Source organism: Manis javanica, chromosome 14 (assembly GCF_040802235.1).
Source record: "Manis javanica isolate MJ-LG chromosome 14, MJ_LKY, whole genome shotgun sequence".
Classification (NCBI taxonomy): Eukaryota; Metazoa; Chordata; class Mammalia; order Pholidota; family Manidae; genus Manis; species Manis javanica.
In genome coordinates, this window is record NC_133169.1 from 72,674,831 (window position 1) to 72,697,385 (window position 22,555).

The 22,555-nt window shown below is 38.7% G+C and overlaps 1 protein-coding gene across 16 annotated transcripts in view; it reads right to left on the minus strand.

Annotated features, from left to right (window-relative positions):
* PRR16 (proline rich 16) overlaps positions 1-18,369 on the minus strand; it is a 292,164-nt gene extending 273,795 nt beyond the window's left edge. For 4 of the 16 annotated variants that reach the window (XM_073221822.1, XM_073221828.1, XM_073221821.1 and 1 more), the window contains exons 1-2: positions 18,077-18,353; positions 17,445-17,560 (exon numbers count right to left, since the gene is read on the minus strand). Coding sequence is in view for 4 of the 16 variants with exons in the window: in XM_073221820.1 (XP_073077921.1) it covers positions 15,970-16,023; positions 17,445-17,603 (213 nt within the window). In the remaining 12 variants the exon portion in view is untranslated. Of the gene's footprint in view, positions 1-15,892; positions 16,024-16,342; positions 17,407-17,444 lie in introns of those variants that run through there. The other 12 variants (XM_073221827.1, XM_073221826.1, XM_073221820.1 and 9 more) reach the window with 11 other exon arrangements.
* Between the last annotated feature and the right edge of the window lie 4,186 nt (positions 18,370-22,555).

The following is a 22,555-nucleotide window of genomic DNA, read 5'->3' on the forward strand; positions in this document are numbered from 1 at the left end:
CGCTTCTCATTTTTTGTTAAAATGACAGATCAGATACTAAATCAAATTTGGATATTTCTTGCTTCTTTTTACTAACGGGAACCTATTTGAGTATAATCATTAAATGATTTCAAAATTTATTTTGGAAAATAAATATTCTATGCAAAGTGAAGTGAAATTCATTTACTTCCATAAAAATGCTACCATTTAAAATTCTCTTTATCATTAACCAAATTCTATGCATTGAAGCAACACTTCTTTTAATTTATTTTTAATTTTTATTAAGGTATCATTGATATACACTCTTACAAAGGTTTCACAAGAGAAACAATGTGGTTATTACATTCAGCCTTATTATCGAGTCCCCCCATACTCCACTGCAGTCACTGTCCATCAGGGTAGTAAGATGCCACAGAGTCCCTGCTTGTCTTCTCTGAGCTACACTGTCTTCCTCGTGACTCCACACACACCATGTGCACCAATCATTATACCCACAATCCCCTTCTCCCTCCCTCCTCACCCCCCTTCCCCACCTCTCCCGTTGGTAACCACTACTCCCTTCTTGGAGTCTGTGAATCTGCTGTTATTTTGTTCCTTCAGTTTTGCTTCATTGTCATACTCTACAAATGAGGGAAATCATATGGTATTTCTCTTTCTCTGCCTGACTTACTTCACTGAGCATAATACCCTCTAGCTCCATCCATGTTGTTGCAAACGGTAGGATTTGTTTTCTTGTTATGGCTGAATAATATTCCATTGTGTATATGTACCACATCTTCTTTATCCATTCATCTACTGATGGACACTTAGGTTGCTTCCATATTTTGGCTATTGTAAATAGTGCTGTGACAAACATGGGGTGCATCTGTCTTTTTGAATCAGAGAACTTACTTTCTTTGGGTAAATTCTGAGGAGTGGAATTCCTGGGTCAAATGGTATTTCTATTTTCAGTTTTTTGAGGAACCTCCATATTGCTTTCCATAATGGTTAAACTAGTTTACATTGCCACTAGCAGTGTAGGAGGGTTCCCTTTCTCCTGAAGCAACACTTTTTTAAAAAAGCTTTCCTTAAACTCACAGAAACATCTTCTTTTTTCATTATACTCATAGCTATGTTAAAGTATCACTTTCCACCTATAGTGATAAAAGTAGTATACTTACTGTAATTTATAGGAAAGATATTAATGTAATGTACTGTTATTTTATTATTTTTCAAAAACCAGACACTCTCCCACAGATTCTAGGAGAGTTTCATAATACATACATGTGTATAAGATACTTCTCCCATACCAATAATGAAACCAGTATCTGCAATGATATATTGTAAGATGCTGTTAAAGTATCTGTGTTTAATTTAAAAAATTAGCAAACACCAAAGGGAAGTAAACCAGCCTAAGTGCCATCTTCTTGGGCTTTATGGTCAAAAAGCCCTTCAGGTCAATGTCAAGGTGAGCAGTAGCTTAGAGAAGGATTTGTGAAGACATGAGTTCAGTCAGTTCTCAAACCTTCACTGTTGGTATAGAGTGAAATATGGCAATTTAATATCAAAATTGCATAGGAGATCAAAGTTTCTGACTAAAAGATAACTGGTTTAGATTTCCTCATAATTTAAGACAATCATCATTTTGTGTCAACTTAGTTAAATAATGGGATTCGCTAAGTATGATAGCAACAGTGCCCTAACTCTATACAAAAGAAGCTTATTTCTACAGCTGCCAGTCAGTGGTAGCCCCCGCTCTGTTTTCTTTTCTCTCTGCAACTCTGTCCAGGTGTCAGTGCTTTTTCATTAAAGCCCAAACCCTTCATCAGTTTCCCTGAGGAACCAAGGACACATGATCAGGATCCAATAGAAACATGAGGCTAGAAGCATTTCAAGTCTAAGAAAGAGTTAAGTATGACAATATAGGCATTAAGTTTACAAGAAATTATTAAATTATCAGTTCACAAGGTTAGACCATTTTTTTTAGTGGATGACAAAAGAAAAGCATTATGAATAAGAATTTGGATCATCCTTTCATAACTATCCTATCTTTCCCAACCCTCCATCCAAAAAAAAAATCCTAATGGTGTACTGGCCACTCATTATTCAGTGCAGGGCAGGCATATCAGAACCCAGGTAACCTTATGCTGTTGGTAAGTAACAGAGTTCATTAGACATTATCTTTATGAGTGTTAGTGACTTTAAGAGGCATATTAAATTCTCAAGCAACTTGCTTCATTCTGTCTGTGACAAAACAACCCCAAAGAGCAATGTTATTCCATATTATTATGTATATTAAAAAAAAAATTAAGTTTCCCCAAGGGCATGAAATGCAGCCTGTTAGGAATAAGTTTTAAGTATTGAAAATAAATTCCAGGGAGTAGATAGAGCTTGGAAAACAATGTCTCTGAAAGTCACTGGAAGTAATTTATTCCTTTTTTTTTAACTTCATCTGATGATGAGCCACTGAAATAGGAGATATCAAAATGGTCTAAAACCTATAGGGCACTAATGAAATATAAATCATACCATAAGTTAATTTAGAAAAATTAACTTCCAACACTAGTCTCTGATTTTTAAAAACTGGTAAATAGTAACAATTTAGCTAACTTTACAATTTAAAATCATTATACATGCTAGCAGTTATTGCTATTCTTTACTAAAAGATAATAGTCGATATTATTTTTTACTTATTTGTTATTCCTAGAGATATCTGGGTTATTTCGTAAAAGAATTTGAAGTCAATTTATTTAAATAATATATTCAAGCAAAATGATGTCACTTATTTAAATGCTTAGTTTCCATGCTCAAGGACACTCCTTTAGTTAATATACATTTTGGGTTTTTTTCACTTTTCATGTATTTAGCATGTGGAAAAGCTACCGCTTATACCCAGATTTCCCAACTAAAACCTACAGTTCAGTTTTAAAAACTAAGGAAAAAGTAGCAATGTGGTATGGCCTTTACAAAAGACAGAAGTCCAAGAAGTCTCACATTCTCCCTGAGTGAAGTGGATAGATTGAAGGTATGCACACGAAAAGACAGACATGACAAGCTCCTCTCAGGAAAGGGGTCAGAGCATGCTTTTCAAACAATATGTTGAAAATTCAGTAACTGGACAATATAATCTGAGGTAGACAAAATAATATCCGATTAAGAGAGCCTATTTCTACATTAATCTCCATTCTTTAGTACCTGAATAGGCAAATATAAGCACTCATATTTTTGAACACTAGAGGGAGCACACAAAAGAAAAAGAAGCCAAATACTGATATTATCTAGTTCTTGATGTTTTATGTAACATTGGTTCTTTGCAACAAATTGTTTATTTTTTAGGGACATAGCGGAATGATTAAAACACATTTAAACAAAATCAATATCCTTTTTTATATATCATTTTCTAGTTAATTTAAAATTCATGAGTGTAAGAAATATATAATAAAATTAATAACTTAAAATTTTATGTAAAATTTATAAGAATGACAAGAAGGGTACATGATAGTCAAGAAGCAGAAAAACAGCAAATGTTGTAACAGGTAGACATACTTTCTCCTCATTCTAGTTTGAATATTTTATTAGAGGAAAGTAGGAATATCTCTGATGTGCTTCAAGGCATTTAAAGCGACATCCCCGAGTTTACGAGAATATAGGCAATCTCAAATCAGAGCCAGGCTTTTGTCTGAAGGTGAAGACTTGAGGGTGCACCACATTTATGGTTTATATAGACAGGATGTCTCCAGAAATTCCATATGGGGGAGATAACATGGGAACAAGAAGAGTGAGCACTTGGTGAATTAGTATTTTTTAAACACTGAAAGCTGTGCCTGCACATACTAAGCATTCACTGTACTAGCTATTATTGAGAGATTCTTTTTCCATGTCAGAGGATAACAATACGGACTGGACTAAATGGAATGTATTTACCAAGGGCAGGAGATTATGAAATCAAAGTAGGGAAAATAAGAGCTCCCTCCAGCCAACCCACAAGCTACAACCTACAAACCCAACATATGCAGTCGGCAGGAAGGTAAATAATCCAGGAAGAAAAGTATTTAATAATCATCTACTACATGCTCCTTCTCTGTAACTAGTAGATATGCAGTGGGAAATAAAAGGTGATAGTTCAATCCTCGAGAACTTTGTTCGAGTGAGAGCTGGAAAGGATGAAGTTATTCACTGTTCATTTAATGAGCACGTGTCACATGACAGCTACTGCTCCAGAATTTGAGATACATAAGGGAATAAGACAGAGGGCACTGACCACCAAGAGCTGACACTCTAGAGGTGGGAAACAAACAAATAATAAACACTAGAAATAAGTTGTTTAGTACATCAGTTGGTAAGTACCAAGGAAAAGACAAAAGGTGAAACGGGGAAAGGAGGACCAGGCACGCCGGAGCATGTAACAAAGATGGCATGGCTGGAGTGGCCAGTTGCTGGAGACAACTCAGGCAGGCAAACGAGTTAGCAGAGGAGTGGAGTTGGCCATGAAAATGTGCATGGCACGTTTACTCCTGGGACAGCAGGGTTACTGTGGCTAAAGCAGAGCCAGAGAGAAAGTCGTAAGAAAGACAGGGAGAGCATGAAAAGGGGAGGAGGACAATGCAGTGATGTCTCACACCACTGGAAGCACTGAGACTGTGCATGCAAGGGGAGGTCCCTACAAGGGTCTGGGAAGAGTAATGTAAGGTGACTGCTGAGCTGAAAGGAGGCTCAAGGAAGCAAGAGAGAAGGAGATCTGACAGGAAGCTATTGTAGCAACCCAAATGCGAGCACACCTGATGGGACCATGGCGGGAGCAGTGGGGGAGGTAAGAACCAGTCAGGTTCTGAAAACATTTTCAGGTAAAGCTGACCAGACTGGAGATGCATATACAATGCATGAGAAAAAGAGGAATTAATAATGACTCCAAGGTCTAGAGGGCTGGAAACACCATCCACTGACATCAGAAAGACTGCAAGGGATGAAGTTTTGAGGGAGGGAGGAGATAAGGGTGCCACTTGGGACATGATAAGGTAAAGACGTCTCTTAGACATCCAAACAGTGATGTAGAGAAGACTGCTAACTATATAAGTTTGGGAAAAAGGTCTGGGCTACAGATATATATTTGGAAGTCATGGTCCTCTTTATAGAATTTAACCACAAGACAGAATAGAAAACACTGAGAAGGGGAGTCTAAATTTTATTTAAGAGGATAAAGTCTGAGCACAGGTACCCCAGAAAAGGAATAAGAAAAGATGACAGAGAAAGAAAAACCAGTGAGGTTAGAAAGCTCAGTATTCTTCAAGAAAGATTATTAAAGAGACTATTGGATGCTGCTGAGAGATTAAATGAAATTGGGACTCAAACTTAACTATTTGATCAAATAACATGGAGTCGCTGACAATCTTGATGGAGGCAGTTTTGGCACAGTGGTTAGAGCGTCAGTCTGGTTGGAGTGGGTTTAGGAAAGAACAGGGAGGGATAGGTGACAGTACAGACAACGCTTTTAAGCTTTTGGAAAGGGGAGCTAGGAAATGGGATGGTGGTTTTCAGGGGAAGTGGGGTCAAGAGAGGATTTTACTATTATCTTTATTTTCATTTGTATGCTGATGGCAGTCATCTGGGGGAGAGTGAAAAAATGATGGTAGAGGAGAAGTAGGGAGGATTGTTAGTGATTTTCTTGAGTAGATGAGGAAGAACAGACTCTCGGGCACAAGTGGAATGACTGGCTTTTAGCCCTTAACATTTTTAATAAGTATTAATCAGAATTGGATCCTCAAGTTCAAGGTCCTCATCAGATAACAAGAGTTAGACTTCTAAATGTTGCCTTGAAGATTACATGATTAGGAACTAACAGAGAAAGATCAGTAAGATTTTTTTTAAATATACCAATAGGGAACTATTGCCGAGTCATATGAACACATAATACTTAAGGTAATAGCATGGTGACCCTAAACATGGGAAGTACACAATTCAAGTCGAGTAGAGAATCGTGATGGTGTCAAGATTGTCAGGGAAGCTGTATTACTGAGGAGAAGATAGAGATAAGGCCAAATAGGACAAATGAGACTGGTGGATGTCAGGCTGAGGGGCTAGATTTGTTCCTTTGACATTTTAGGGACCAGGAGGATAGTGTGTAATCTTTTAAGCACAGTCTGAAGAAAGCAGAGCACAGCAAGGATTAATCTGGCAGCACTTAGGAAGTGACTTGGCGGCAGAGAACACAAGACAGAGATTAGCTCTGGGGCCAGTAAAACATCACCCATGAAGTTAACAGCACAGAGTTTAGCAAGGTGGCAGTAGGAAAAAAGAAAGCAGCCAATCTGAAATCTCCTGTTTGGCAAGAATGTACAAGACTTAGCAATGATGTTATGCTCTTGCTGTGTCATGTACTTTTCTTTGTCAGCCCTCAACACTCCTTCAAAAGTATTATTTCTGTTACTGTGTGAACAATGTCTTCCCACTAGCATGTAAACTCTGGACAGCAGGGGCCATGTATACATTGCTTCCAGAGATGCAAGAGGCAGGAGACATGTAAGGCAGATGGGCAGATTAGGTCAAGAGCCCTCCCCTCCAGGTCCAGGCGGCCACTAGCCTCACTCAGGAACTGACAGTGGCAAGAAGACAAGCGGCTTCTCCTGGGCAGTGCCCATCACTCCTTCTGACTTTTCCTTTTTTTCCCCAAATCATAAAATGCACATGTGAACCCAAATTCCTTGAAAATTTTCATTGTGAAAACTGGAAAACGATAGAGGGGAAGGGGTGAATGGAAAGGGGGAGGTGAATTTTAAAAGCAGGTTTCAGTGAAAGGTAAGAATCAGGTTAATATAAGGAAGAAGAAAAAGCCCACAGATAAGAGTTTGCAAAGAAATAAAAAGAGAATATAAGATATGAAAGAAACAAAGTCCTGAGGCTTGAGGAATAAATACAAAATGAAAACATAACATTAAAAGGCAGGTTTAAGAAAAGCAATATTAAGTAATAAGAAATAAGAGGGAAGAGTTAGAGCATTAGCTCTCCACTGGGGCGATTCCCCTCTGCCCCCAGGGGACATATGGCAATGTCTGGAAACATCTGTAGTGGTAATACATTTTTGGTTGCTGCTGACATCCAGTTAGTAGAGGCCAGAGATGCTAAATACCCTATAATGCACAGGCCAGCCCTCACCAACAAAGGATTGTCCACTCAAAACAGCAGTAGAACCATGACTGAGAAACCCTGAACTAGAGATTAAAGGTAACATGGAAGAGATGAAAGTAGATCAGATGGGTCACTCCTCAGCTCAAAACTGCCAAGTCCCCATTTTACTCTAAGACTTAGTATCCTTAGACATGTCCCCCAGCACCCCTCTAATCCCTGCTTATCCCCTCCCACCACACTGGCCTTCTAGCTCTTCCACAAATACACAGGGCATTTGCCCACAATGGGGCCTTTGCACGGCTGTTCCCTTCACTTGGAGAGCGCTCCCCTGCATATCCACGCAGACAGCGTGCTCCTTTACCTTTAAGCTTTTGCTCTGACACTGCGCTGTCGCTTTCTCAACCAGGCTTATTCTGCACCATCCTATTTAAAATTGCACCTTGGCCCCATCACTGCTCACCCCTTTACAGTCTTCTATTGTTTCACAGGACCTGTCATTTTCTAGTATTTGACAAAATTTGGAATTTATTATGTTGGTCTGCCTTCCCTACAGCCACTATGTAAGCTTCATGAAGGGATTTTGTCTATTTTGTTAACCACAATATCCCCATCAACTAGGACAGTGCTTGGAATACAGCAGGTTCTAAGCAATTATTTGTTGAATGAATAACGAGGCTCAGAGAAATTCAAATAATAATTTCTCTGAAAAAAAAAAAAGCAATAATCACGAATACACACGCAGTGCTCTCTCTGTTAATGGGAACTGTTACATCATTTACTTCCCATAGCCAGGTCATACTGTAGATAACATTACCACTAACATGGCCATTTTAAGGAGGAAATCAATCAGAGCAAGATTAAGTAGTGTGATGAATATTGCATGGCAGGTAATTTGAAATGAAGTGGCCTGGCTTCAGAAACTAAGGACTTGACCTTCTACATATGTCACCTCAAAATTTTTCCAGTATTAAAAAAAAATAATAATAATCTCAAACATTTATCAAAACCACCCATTCATCTAATCAAGCAATCATCAAGTCTAATACTTTATTCTACATACTACTGAATAGACATAAACTTACCTCTGATATTGAGCTTTGATTCCAAAGTTATTCTCAATTAATTGTGGTTGCCCTAGAGTGTTATTTCTATTATCAAAAGTAAAAAAGAAATAGTTACCAAGATACCCTTTTCAGCAATTGTCATAGTTTTTAGTGGTTTTATTCAAATTAAGATACAGAAATCATATACCTACAAAAGCTTGATTGTTACAATATATGTAAAACCTAAATAATATATTTTAACAAATTCAAAAAAGAAGAGTAATTGGTTACTGACTGTTTTCAAGTGCATTCCTATTTCTTTGATAATAGAGAACATTGGGATAGACTTGTCTCATAAAAGTAACTTCTGGTGTTAGTAATGTGATTTGATACTTTATAATATATTAACATAACCTCTAAGAATAATGTTCTAATGTGTAATAGCAAAGCAATAAATGTATGAGTTTGAAAGGCTTGCCCTTACATCTCAAAACCATATGCTGTATCATTAAAAAAGCTACTGCATATCTTATTAAGCAAAGTTTAGAATTCACTAACTCAGAGAGAACTCCATTAAAATGGAGAGAGATGGGTATTTCTCCCATCTTTGTAACCTAGGTGTAACTTAATACTGCCCTTTTCACTTTCGACATGGCTTTAGCGGTCCTTCTTGCGTGTTGATACAGAAGCTCACCCTGCTCCACACAGGTGGCTTTATTCAAGTGCAGACTTATTCATGTTTGCATTCTTTATGGTTTATAGCACAGTTGTACACAAATGAAGAATTCAATAAATCTTCCTTAATTCATGAATTAATGTCACACAGGAAAATTGTAAAAGAAAATTGCTGTTCTTGGATGAAATTTTAAGAGGTGAATAAGCTGAATTTACAATAAGCTCTGGAAATATTTGGTCCCCCCATAAAGTGATATACTACTCCAGCACATATCACAGAAAAAAAATTTTCAATATGAGAGTAACCTTTAGACACATGAGCATTCTAAAGATCTTGGAGAGTAGTAATTACATGTGTGTGTGTGTGTGTGTGTGTGTGTGTGTGTGTGTACTTATATATATAAATTTGTGATAAGCTACCCATGCCCCCTCAAATAAAAACCATCAGGTTACAGCCATCACTATTTCTTCTTTCGCTTTTGTATTGCCAGGACTTTTGATCTTGAAAATTACAGGTATCTAATAACTCACTGAAAATTAAAACTAACACTGAATCAAAAATAAAAAACAAACAGAAAAACCCTACTATCAATCATTTGTTTTATTTCTTTCCCTGAGTCATTCTCACCCACTGAGAATCCCCTGAATGTTGGCAAAAACTTGTGTTTCTATGAACTTTTTTTTTCCCAGGAGAAATACTCACAATTTTGTCAAACTTTCATATGGGAGAAAAAATTAAGAACCACTATTGCTAGAAGACAGGTGATTCAACTGATTTTTTTTTAATGTGGTATTTTTCTGCCACATGAAAGTAGTTTGAAATTTTAGGATAAGATTTGATGTTATGAAAAAGACAAATAAACACCAGTATATCTGTTAGCCTCCATGTAGTACTATGGAAGAGAACCTGTTAGAAATCATCAAATTTCTTTCTCCAGACAAACACAGCATATGTTATGTCTGCAGTTGAAAATCTATTTATATAGAGTGTCAAACTCCATAATAAGAGATTCATTGGGCATAGGTATGTGATTTGACTCACTTCAATCATTCTACAAGTAAACAACCTGAAGTAGCATTTGCACAGCAGAGGGAGGGAAAACAAAGATCATCAACAGAAGTTCTATCTCAACAATGTTAATGTTTTTTACCTAAAGTGGGGTCTAGACACCTAATTCCTTTGGAATCCTTACGTCCTTCTATTCTCAAAAATAAAAATAGCTTATGCTATATAAGGCAACATCTGTATGGAGTTGACAGACCATCTTGTGGTCCTTACTTAGACCTTACTGAGATAGCCTGTTTCCTCATTATGTTAATGTTGCTTTCTGGCTCTAATTCAGAGCTGAAGAAGTGCTAATTTTGAGTTCCTAGGCCCTATGGAAAATCTTAGTTTCGAACAGTTCTTTCAAATAACTAACTTTCCATAAAGTGAAAACATTTCTATCCATGCTGTACTGAAGAAAACAAACAAACAGGATTTTAGATTTCTTGTATCCTTTTACTTACAGGCAAGGGGGTGGCTTACAATCCATAGCACTAAACCTGCATGTGGCATTGTTAGCTAGCTCAATAATTTTGTGCCTGGTAAAGAATTCCACAAGCTTCTCTATTCATCAGTCATGGCAGAAGGCAAAACAGTTGAACTCCAAACATCTCAGAAAACTTAAGAATAGTACTTCCCTTCTAAGACAATTTGATAACAACAACAGAGAATTAGTTTCCCAAATTCTTTTAAGTTCAGTTGGAACAGACATTCGCAAGCACCCCTATTAGGTGTTCCTTTCTGTAGTAAGTCAAAATACAAAAAGCTATGTAATATTCTTATTAACATCTATGTTGAAGACTAAATAGGTCAAAAGCACCTTCATTTGGAAGATGTAAATTGCAAGGTCTAATGAACTCACTATTAATTTTTCCTCAATACTGGTGAAAATTGAGTGCAACACACATAAACAGTGACAGTTACCACAAAGAAATAATAAACTACACAATAATGCTCTTCACAGAATACTGTTGCTGGGAGTAAAAATTTTCGGAGAAAACTTCCTGGAAGACTACCAGGATAGATTGAAAACTACAGATTTCACATTCTTGACTCTGAGACATTGTTTAAAAAAAAAAAAAGGATAAGTCATAGAACTTAGTGGGTAAATGCCTGGGCTCTAGCATCAAAACTCCTGGTGCTGAAGCCTCACTTCACTTAGAAGTCAAAAGACCTTGGCTAAGTGATTTAACATCTCTGTCCTCTCTTTTCTTATCTGTGAAATGGACTAACAACAGTACCTTTCTCTTATGTCTAAAGTTTAGAAGATGTAATAAAAATAAATGTGTTTAGAAGAGCACCAGGCAGAGAGTAGAATCTCTCTTAGCTATTTTTATTGCCAAAGCTGTTCTTTTTAGTGATATTTATCAACCACAAAAATCTGTAAATAAATATAATGTCCAATATTAGGGTAAATATAAAGTAACTTACAGCAGATCTATATAATGGTTATGATCTAATACTGTTGAAGGTAACAGAAAACATCACTGCATATAATTTCATAATTTGTATATGGTTTCATCTATGTCAAAAATATAGGAAGGGAAATACAGGAAAATGTTTAACATCTATTTCTATGCATCCTTAATGATAATTTTTATTTTCTTCCTTATAATTTTTAGATTTTTCCCAATTTTCTGTAATATTCATATGTTGTATTACTTCTAAAATTAGGAAAAAATAAATTTTACTCTTTAAAAAGATAGTACTCTTAGGGTTCTGGATTGAGGGTAGGTGGGTGAATAAGTGGAGCACAAAGGATTTTTAGGGCAGTGAAAATACTCTGTACGATACCATAATGGTGGATATGTGTCATTATGCTTTTGTCCGAACTAGTGGAATGCACAATACCAACAGTGAACCATATTGTAAATGATGGGTTTTGGGTCATTATGATGTGTCAGTGCAGGTTCAGCTGTAACAAAGGTACCGCTCTGCTGGAGGAGGTTGATTATGGGGAGGCTGTGCGGGTGTGGGAGTGAAGAGGGATATGGGAAATCTCTACACCTTCCTCCCTCAATTTTGCTGTGAACCTAAACTGCTCTGAAAAAAAAAGCATTAATAAAAAAATAAATAGTAAATAAATACACATTTAATATAAAAAATACACCCTTTGTTGTTTATTAATCTTCTCAGTTTGACGTCAGTTCTGCACATTTCAATCAAAACTGAGTCAGCAGCCTATTGGAATTTTACCCCTCTAATTTCCAAATAATTTCCCTTGAAATTTTTCAAGAACTAGTTCTATAGAAAGTTCTGTAGTTTAATTTGTTTGGGAAAATATGTTTTACTCACACCTGTATTTCTCTCTGTTTTGCTACATTTTGATTTAAATTCCAGAGATCCTCAGAGCAGTAAGGTTGGGGAAAAAACACAATCCAGGTAACAATGAAACCTATTACATTTGGTTTTATTATCTATTACTTTGCCTGCAACACACTATTTATTAGTTTAAGGCTGCTTGGATTTCTTATCAGCAAATTCTCTGAGTCTTGAATGGTTTAATGTGTTAGAAATAGAAGGACAGTGAAGGATGGTTATTGGTTATCTTTATTTTCTCGGAACCATTCTGGTCTTTCAGAACAAGCTAAGCCACCATGCTTAAGGAAAGAAAAATTAGCATTTTAGCAGTTGGTAAATACACTTCAGTTTGGGGAGGTAGACGGTTGTATAGAGTAGTAAAAGTACAGCTATTGCTACAATCGAATGAACTGTTAAATTTCACTCACTCATAACTTTAGAACTTGGACAATACTCCAGAGATTATTCTCTATAATTTGTTCTAGTAATGAATTTTATATGCATGGACTCATTAACCAAAAAAATACTGGGTAGGATTTCCTAGAGCACTAAAATAAACTATAGGACTTCAAGCAGAGAAGCCATTTAAAAAGTGGAAAACATTAAAAAAAAATACTTTGTAAATAATTGTTAATTCCGCTTTCCTTAGATTTTAACCAAGAAAATGAATATTTCCTACAGGTTCTCAAACTTTTCAAAATTAAGTTTAATTTATTTCTGCTTATGACAATGTAAGAAAAATCATAGGTTCTTTCCAATCCACAGCCCCCAGTGCTGACACCCCTTCCCACCCATGCAATCCAATCATTGAGTGAATCCAGGGCACTGACAGAATAATTCATCTTAACTGGTTCCTCTATGAGGGTTATAAAAATATATACTTATATATAAATATTTAAGTATATATTTTTACATATAATATGTATATATAAATATATATTATATTTTTAAGTATATAGTCAACACTCACAGCAGTTTTGTTATTTAAAACCATACAATGAAATGCTACCAAAAATGTTAAGGCACATGATCAGTCTAAACTAAGAGACAATCCAGCTACAGCAGCAACAAATTTTGTTTCCATAGAAAAGGCTGTTTATCACATATTTCAATTGCTCTCTAGCCAACAAGATCTGAGATCCCAGAGTAACACCCACATTTGATGCACAACAGTTTATCAGTGAGATCTTTGTAAAAGAATATGCAAAATGGTATCTAAAGATATCAGATGACTTGAGAACTATTTTTTAAAAAGCAACAGCTCTTTTTTCTACATTTCTTAATAAAAAGAGATCACTCCACACTTAATAAACAGTAATGGTCGATTTCATCACTAAAACTCAAGAGTTTCACTACTACTTTTGTCCTTTCGTGTGTAGAAAAAAAGCAGCATGGATTAATTTTGTATTCTAATGCTATTTCCTGTGAATTCCTCCTCCTCTCTACCTCTTTAAATCTTAACCACATTCCACAGAAAGATCCAGAATCTTCCCTTTTGTCTCTTTATTCTCCCAAAGGATCCATCCTTCATGTAAATCTCCAATATTTAGTTGTAAACCTTGGATAGGTGATCTCCTGTGTATGACATTGTTCCATTTGTGTTAATTACCACCATATGAATAAACTGTAAGTTTCTTAAAATTCTTACCATCTTTTTAAAACTTCTACTCTCTTCACCAAAGGCTTACCATACAACTAAGTACATACCAAGTATCAGTTTATACATCTATATACACATTATTATTCTCAATTCTGTTTTCTTTCCCCAAGTTGATTAGATCACAGTGAGAGTGGCCACAAATGCAGTAATGCCTTTTTATACTATTAATATTCAAAGATAGGATAAGTACATTCCCAACTAACCTTTAAGCTCAGTGAGACCAGAAACTACAAGTTACTTGTTTTGGTGACAATAAAAAGATAATATAGCACCTGACACATAGTAGGTGCTGAATGAATATGTTGAATTATACTTAAGGCATTTCCTACCATACAGAAGGCCAAAAGCGTCCTATCATTTCCAAAAAGTTAAGTTATTTGAGGTCTTACTAAATTCTGAGGGCAGAATAAAACTACCATTAGACTTAATAGAAATCCTCTTCCTCTTCTTCCAACACATAATCCAATTATAAATGATTAAGCAATAATAACTAACTAATCATGAAGGACATCTGTAATAATAATAATAATGGAATTTTGTTACTAATTATTAAGGTGTTTCAAGCAGCTACTATTATGTAGCTATGCCATTATTTGAATTTTCAGATCGCCAAAGTCCAGAAAGATTCTAAAAAGAAAATCAATTTCAAAATAACCTCAAATAAAAGTACAATGTTGTTGGTACAGAGTTTATGCACAAATGCAGGTCAGAATATTTTTAAAAGGATATTGCATTTTATTTAGGATGGAAAAAGCTGAAAAGAAAAACAAATACTATATGGTGATCTAGTCATAACCACTAATTTCTAATTTCTGTTCCAAGTTAATAAGAGCTCTACAAATTTGTATCAAAATATATTATGGCCTAAAAGCACAGCATTGCCAACAAAGGAATCAGAATTCTAAATATGTTTATACTTAGTATGTAACAATAATATATATACTAAATATAGATATGTGTATAAATATATCATGATAAAAATATATGTACACACATATATATATACACATGTACCAGAATATTGAATGCAACAACTGATGAATTCAAGAGTGACATTCATATTTACAAGTCATAGGTAGAGACAAACAAGGTTTATAATTTACAAAGTTTTTAGTTATTCCTCCACTCAAAACTACATCAAAGACATGTTCAGTCACAAATGCAGTATTATCTTAAAAAGATAAATGCTGGACAACTGCAAGATGTCATGGGTTAAATATGCCCTATAAATATTTTGTTCTCAAAATAACTATCATTCATAGCACACACGTGGCCAATGTTTTGAGATTCAGTCATAGTATATACAACTCCATGTGCAAACCTAGAATGATGATATCCTCACACAGGTAATTAACAGTCACATCACTTCATTTATCATTCATAAGTTTCACTCTCAGGAGTGAGATTTTACCCAACAGGCCCTAGCAGCCAAAGCTTCCAAAGCATGAAGTCAAAATTTATTTCTAGATCTGTCTCCTACAGACAGATCCTTTCATTTACTTGGCTGCACATTATCTATGCTTTTCTACTCCTCTTATAAACAACATGCTTTTTCCCTCTTAAAAGTCATCAAATAAATGAAGACACAGAAAAAGTGAAAGGGAGACAGATCCACAGACCACCAGATTTACTTTTTTGTGATTCTAACCAAGAGCTACAGGGAGGTTAAAAGTTTCACTCTCTACCTGGTCTCCGTATGTCTGTAGAATAATGATGCGAAAGAGAACCACGACCACGTGCCCTTTCTTGTCATCTCTTCTGTCTAAAATGCAGGGTGGAATGGTATATCATAACCTAAGGAAGTATGTGCCCATAGACCCAGAATTTTGATTGATTCCCTTTCTCTTAGTCTCGGTCTCCTGGCAAAGACAGTAAATAGTTACTGCGCTGATTCAGGTTTCCCACACCCACCACGTTAGAAACCTCAACTACTACAAAGCGCAATTCTGCCAGAAGGAACATGCTCAAATTTGTTCATTTTTTAAAAACGCCATAATGTTTCAGATGAAAACAGCCTGCCAAAGATGTCAAATAAAATTATAACAAAGAAACGAACAGTATATTTAGATTTGAATTTCAATGCACAACCTTGCCATCTGCCAACCAGTTGTGAAGCAGTGATCCTAGAGAAGCCCTGCAAACACGAACAAGTTTAATCCTCGCACCCCATCACCTGCATCAGTCTCCACTCTCAGGATCTCAGCAGCAGTCATGTCTGTCTGTGGAGCAACCAACGAGAAGGACATTTGCCGTTGGCAAACGGAACCCTGCCAGTAATTGGGCCATTTTAACCTATTTGCATTTGATAACAAATGCGGAGTTCAGTTCATAAAGGTAATGCGGGAGCTGGGTAAGGAGGCGGGGACTCTTTCCTCACATTTGAAAATTGGATAGAGGAGGTTAATCTCCAGAGGCCAGACATCTAAACCACCCTCAGTCTCCTCCAATTTGGCCTCGGAAACAGCATTACAATTTTGGACCTAGACTCCGCCCCACCCCTACCCTTCGCGCCGCGGCCGCCACCACCTTAGAAGTTACTCTTAGCTCCTGCACAACTGCGGGTGAGGACTCCGCGACCGTGAACCCCACCAGGCGCGCGTTCAGTAGCCCAGGAGCGACACGGGCTGGACTCTGCCACGATCAGCTCCGCGACGCCACCAGCTGCCAGCCCAGCTCGCTGGAGATCCTACCCCTCCCCACCCGGCCCTCGCCCCCGCCGGGAGCCGCAGCCTCAGTTACGCAGCCTCAGCCCTGACACGGCCCCCGCTTTCTATCCGGATCACGGGGGGATGGGGGTGGGAGGGCAGATGTGGAACAGGGTGGGTTACTGGGGAGCCAGAAACAACTCAAACAGCCCAGGTGCTCAAGAGCCTGGATGCAAGTGACAGGACCCTGGCGCACGCACCCCGCCACACACTCACCGACTCGCCCAGCTCCCCAGGTTCAATGCCAAGGGGCGACGAGCCGGGAGGAAGGAGGGGGCGGGGTGGCGGGAAGGCCCGGAGTTACTGGGAGCGACGGTGGGAGAGCAGGGGATGCTTCGGGAACTGCTGAAGTGGGAAAGTCCCAGACTCCCTCCACTTGCCCGAGTCTGGGCTCTCCTGCCCCCAGCCCGGGTCGCCCCCACTCCTGCGGGGCTCGGGAGGTGCGGAGGGGAGCTGGGGCCGAGCTTCCCCTGGGCTGCCCTCCCCGGCCTGGCGCTGGGCCCAGAACCCGGCCCCCCTTCGGTCCCGGCTTCGGGAGCTGCCAGGCAAGGAGCGACTTGCCAGAGGACTCTGGGGGAGCCAGAGGGCAGGAGAGGAGCATCCTGCGCCCTCCGGCCGGGTTGCTCGTTTCTTCTTTTGAGCCCTCCCCCGTTACCCCCTCCCCAGACATCACACACCACAGAGAGGGACACGCGCACGTTCGCCCGTCCCACCATCCCAGGTCCATCGATTAGAACACTAGTTGATTGCTCTGATTAAAAAAAAAGTGCAACAACTCTTTTCAGGAGTCGCCAGAGCCAATAAAGTCCGTCTGCAGGCGTCTTTCTCTAGTTCCCTAGGAGTTATGAAATCTGGCAGTCCCCAGGGAAAACGGAGCCGGGAACCCCGAGGGGGCGAAAGGCGACTAACTCCCTCCCCACCCCCGCGCCTCTCACCTCCTTAAGTTCCTTGGCCACGTCCTTCAGGTCGCCCAGAACTAACTCCAGATCGTCCACGATGATCTTGATCTGCTCCTTCACCGTGGCTGTGGAGGCTGCCGGCGGTGCCTCGGCTGGGGAGGGCGAGGAGGGGGCCCCCTTGGACTTGGCTGACATTCTTTGGGGGCGAGCGAGGCAGGTCAGCACAGGCGGGCGCGCGGAGGCTGCTGCGCGCCCCCGTCCCTGGTGCTGCTGCGGCCGCTGCCGCCGCGACGCCCCCACATCTTGGACGCCCCCCGGGCAGCGGCGGCCGGCGGCGCACGGCGCTAGGCAGGGCGGCCGCACAGCGGTGCTGCCATCAACTCCGCGAGCCGCGGCGCTCGGCGCGGGGCTGCAGACGGGCGAGCAGCGCGCCTGCGCCTCCGCCGCCGCCGCCGCCGCCCGCCCGCCGCCCTGGCGCTCGCTCCCCGCCCGCGGAGAGGGGCCCGGCCGCCGCGCCCCGGCTGGAGCTGCAGTGCCCGGCGCGGCCCTCCGAGAGCACCCCGAGCACCTGGGCTTCAGGGGGCAGGGAGGCAGGTCCGTGTCCTGCCCAGCCTACCGCCCGGACCCTGGGATGCCCTCACCCTCGCCGCCTACGTGTGCCTGCTTACATCTAGTCTGGATTCCTTCTGCTTCACCCGAGGGCACAGACCCGGATCCCCACCACGCTTTCTGACCAATCTGAACCACAGTAGGGTCAGGAATGGGGTTTAGGGTCACTAAAGCGACCGTAAATGTGTATCCAGGACCAAAGTATGTCCAGAAGGCCTTCAGTCATTATCCTAGCGACCTGCAAGTTAAACAGATGTGTTCTGCAGAAAAAAGAGGAGAGAGGTGTGCATAAATAGCAACCCCTCGTCCCCTGGAATCATGAAATTCAGTGTTCTTGAAAGGCGTTGCCTAATCCTGATTTCACAAAGCTAATAGGGATTTATTAATTTGAATTCCCACACCACCACCACCCCCCCCGAGACTGAGTCATTCCGGTTCTACTTATGTGGGACAGCTCCTTTGAAAAAAACCCAAAAAACAAAAACTGTCCTTCGTCTTTCCATGACCTACGCTGATATCTTTTCGTGACCTACGCTGATGTACGTATGCTTTGAGTAGAGGAGGAAATACCCTGTCAAGGGGACCGACCCCCTCTTGAGGAAGCTGAATAAGAAGAGTTTGCCTCCAAGCGTTTTTTCCATCCATTTTTTTAAACCTCCATTTCAAGTATTTTTTTACCGAACAAATAGGAAATAACTTTCTGCCTGTTCTGTCAAAAGGACCCAGGGAGGAGAGTTAGTAGGAAGCCTTCAGTTTCAATCTCAGTAGGTGGCTCCCATTCTCATTAGCTAAAGTTTTAATTTCCTTAGTAGCAAACCCAGGGGCTATTAACTACTAACCTGGTAGGCTGGCCTGGTAGGTTTATTTTATTTTCTGCCGTGCACACTACCCAAATCATTATTTTCACGGGCTTCCTGTTTTGGTCATGCCCAGCAGGACTCCTGTGCCTTGTTTCTCACACCCCTGGTTGCACCAACATGAAGAAAACCTTAAATACTCTCCTCTTCCGAGTTCCTGAAGCCCCTCATAGTTAATCACCCTCTCCATTATGAACAATTCATCTTGTCAAAATCTTTGGAAGTCATATTTGGAAATATGAAAGAGGAAACAGAAGAAAAAATAGGAACTTAGAAGTGGTGTCAAAAGAATAACATTGAAAAATCAGAAAGAAGAAAGGTGGAAAGCAGAGGCTGCTGAAAGAGAATTAAAATAAGGAAAAACTAAAAAAACAAACAAACAAAAGAACAGTGTGCAGTGAGAAACTAGAGAGAAGAAGTAATTAGAAGCATTAAATAAGTCACATGCTTGAGTTCCCCGAGGTAGGGAGAATAGATTTTTATTTTAAGTTCCTTTATCTCTGCAGGTTCTTCTTTATTTTACAAGATGTAATAGTAAAAATAATTACATCAGGCTTATAAACTCTCCCACTGGAAATTCCTTATCTTTAATGATAATTCTTATTTCATATCTGAACAGAGATAAATGACCAGAAATGGCAGGAGATGATAGGAGGGGGGAAAAAAGGTGCTGTTCTTCTAGAATGAATTTTGAGTCTCAGTAGTAAGCAAGTGAACAGGGAAGCCCCCAAAACACAAAGTATAATGATTTCAGGCAATAATGTTGGAGAAGACAAAGGCACTAGTGGGTTTCCTCCCACTGACAAAATAATCCTCTTAAAGAATACTTCCATGCTACTCTGAATTTACTTCACTGAAGATAAAAAAAACAAACTATTGTCCTATGAAATCCATCATGAGTAAAGACCAAGCTATTCTGGCTTAAAATCAAATCATAATAATTACTCTAAAACACACCCACATCACAATTTACTCAAGAAATGGCTATTATCTATTATCTATCTATATCTAAATATAATATAGAGTTAGCTGAGGGGGTAAAAGTTAAAAATGACTTCCTAACCCAGGCTGAAAACCTAGTAGGACCCTTGCAGCAGAGGCTACGACTACCTTCAGCCATTAAGCACATAGGGGTAAAATATTCTTAAACAAGAAAATCTGATAAAGTGAGTTAAAAATATTGAGAGTAAAAAGGCAGAAGGAAAAGGACAAATGGATATAAATAAAGTCTATTTACTCCCTATTTTTTATTACTCTTATGGAAAAATCATTCATTTTTTGGTTCATCCTGGACTTTCAGAGATTATTGTATATGATGTTTTAAACCCAATATGATGTTTATAGGACCAAACAGCAAAAGAGACACCTAATAAGTTTTCTGATGACTGTTCATAAATTTGTGTATGTACCACTGCTAGCTGCAAATAGGTACATACTCAAGCCATACCACTTATAAACTTAGAACTGACTTCTAAACTGAAAAGGAAGGTTTTATTTATAGACACGATTGTACACACAGCATTTTATTATTTATGTCTCTATTCATCATTTTCTGAGCTTTGCAGAAGGAAGGATTGGATAATTATAGGAGATCATCTAGTGGTTGTTTTTTTAGTTACAAGTACTTATCAGTATTCTTGTGTATGTGTGTATGTGCGTGTGTAATCTACTGCAATCCATCTCTAATAATTAACCTGCATGAGGAAATGCTATGTCACTGACATAATTTTCAATTCACAAAGATCTCATGAATATTCCCAAAATATTTTTTGGTAGTGGCTCTCATGATGTGCTTCTAATAACACTGGGTTTCAAAAAATGAATATGTGTATTATAACATCACTCTTAATGAAGGCTTCTGGTTTTCTTTTTTTCTTTTGCATGAACTTATTCTTGTTTGTAAAATCCAATAAAATTATTAGAGATATATGAAAACATGAAGAAAAAAAACGAATGACAGTTTTGTTCTGACTAAAATAGTTCATTGAGGGATAAGAGTGGAGAGTGGTAGAGAAGGACATGGAAGTCTAGAAGAGAACATGTTCTTAGTGAAACAGCAGGGAAAAATTAGGAAAGTTCACCTTATATATTTTGATTATTAAAGATATTGTATTTGTTTAGGCTGTGGTTCTCAAACTCTGGCATGCATTAGCTTGTTAAAACACAGATTACTAGACCCCATCCCCAGGGTATATGATCCAGCAGGTGTGAGGTGGAGTCTGAAATTTACATTTTATTACGTTTCTAGGCTGCTGGGAGAAGGACCACATTCTAAAACCCACCAGTGTGAAAAATTAAAAGAAAACTTTGGGTTTCTTGTTAGCTAGAATAAGCTTTGAAGATCTAGTTACATCTTATTATTTTGTACTTGAGGAAACTAAGGCCTTGGAAGGCTAAATGGTATATCTAAAGTCTCCCATCTAGGGAATACAAATTGGGAGCTAGAATCCTGTGTTGATGCCTCCATTTTGTGGAATTGTCTCCATTTGTCTGGTGAATGTCCCTTTTTTATGTATCATTTACTATAGATACATATTAGTTAAAAATATGTGATCTGGAAATTTTTTTAACAATCCTCATTGTAGGATCCTGAGTAATTAAAACTGTGTCTATTACAAAATAGCTGTTCAATAAATACTTGACAAGGAAATTAATGAATGAATAAAGTATCTATCTCTGTCAGTTCTGAAATTAATTTAATTTCACAAATATTTGTAAATGGCTGTTCTAGGCAGGACTCCACACTTTGACAGCAGTTGATGTACCACTAGGTTTAGCAAGACATAATCCCAACAGGAACAAGGAGATAATTCTACACATAGCTCTAATATAAAATGAGATTACCTCTGAGCTTTCCCAACTACAGTCAGTTTATTTTCCTTGACCTCCAAAGTCAATGTATACTTGACTTTATTTTGTAGTTTATATTCATGTGATGGAAACTGAATTTTTGTATAAGAAATTGTCTTATAGTTAGAACTATAGTAAGTTGAAGATAAAAGTATCTTCAACTAGGATAGGAGGTAGAATGTCTAGGACTACTGGGACTATTTCTTTCTGTCCCTGTTCCCCACACCCTTTTTATGGATTGACTTCTTTCTCTCAGTTTAGTTTCTCCAAAATGTTGAACCTTGGTTATTCTAAGTCCACGTTCCTATCTTCACAACTTTGCAACTAGAAAACAGAGAAATTTTCCAAAATTCCCAAAAGGAAACTTTGATAGGTCTAGGGTAGGTCATGGATGCACACTTCAGCCAATCCCTGTGCTTGAATCAGGTACAAACTGCTGTTACAGTTCTGCCATTCTTACAGAAAACGTCATACATTTATATATTTATTACCATGATTTTCCAGCAGGTGGCAGTAAAATGAGTTATTCTACCAAATCTGTATATTATAATTTTCTGATATATAAATTTTCAGGAAGCAAAATCGTTAACACAGTCACACAAAGAAAGACACCACATGCATTAGCGATGGTTCTGCTTGGGTCAGTAACTGGTGATGAGGAAGCAGATGACTGATCCAAGATGGATTGTACTGCCTAGACCTGTAGCCATTTCCTCTCTCAAAAGGGAAGCTATTTGTCACAAATGAAAGTAATAAATATCTACCAATAATAGCCTTTACATTGGTTTATATACCTTACTTCTAGGCTTACACTATGGATTGACATTTGTT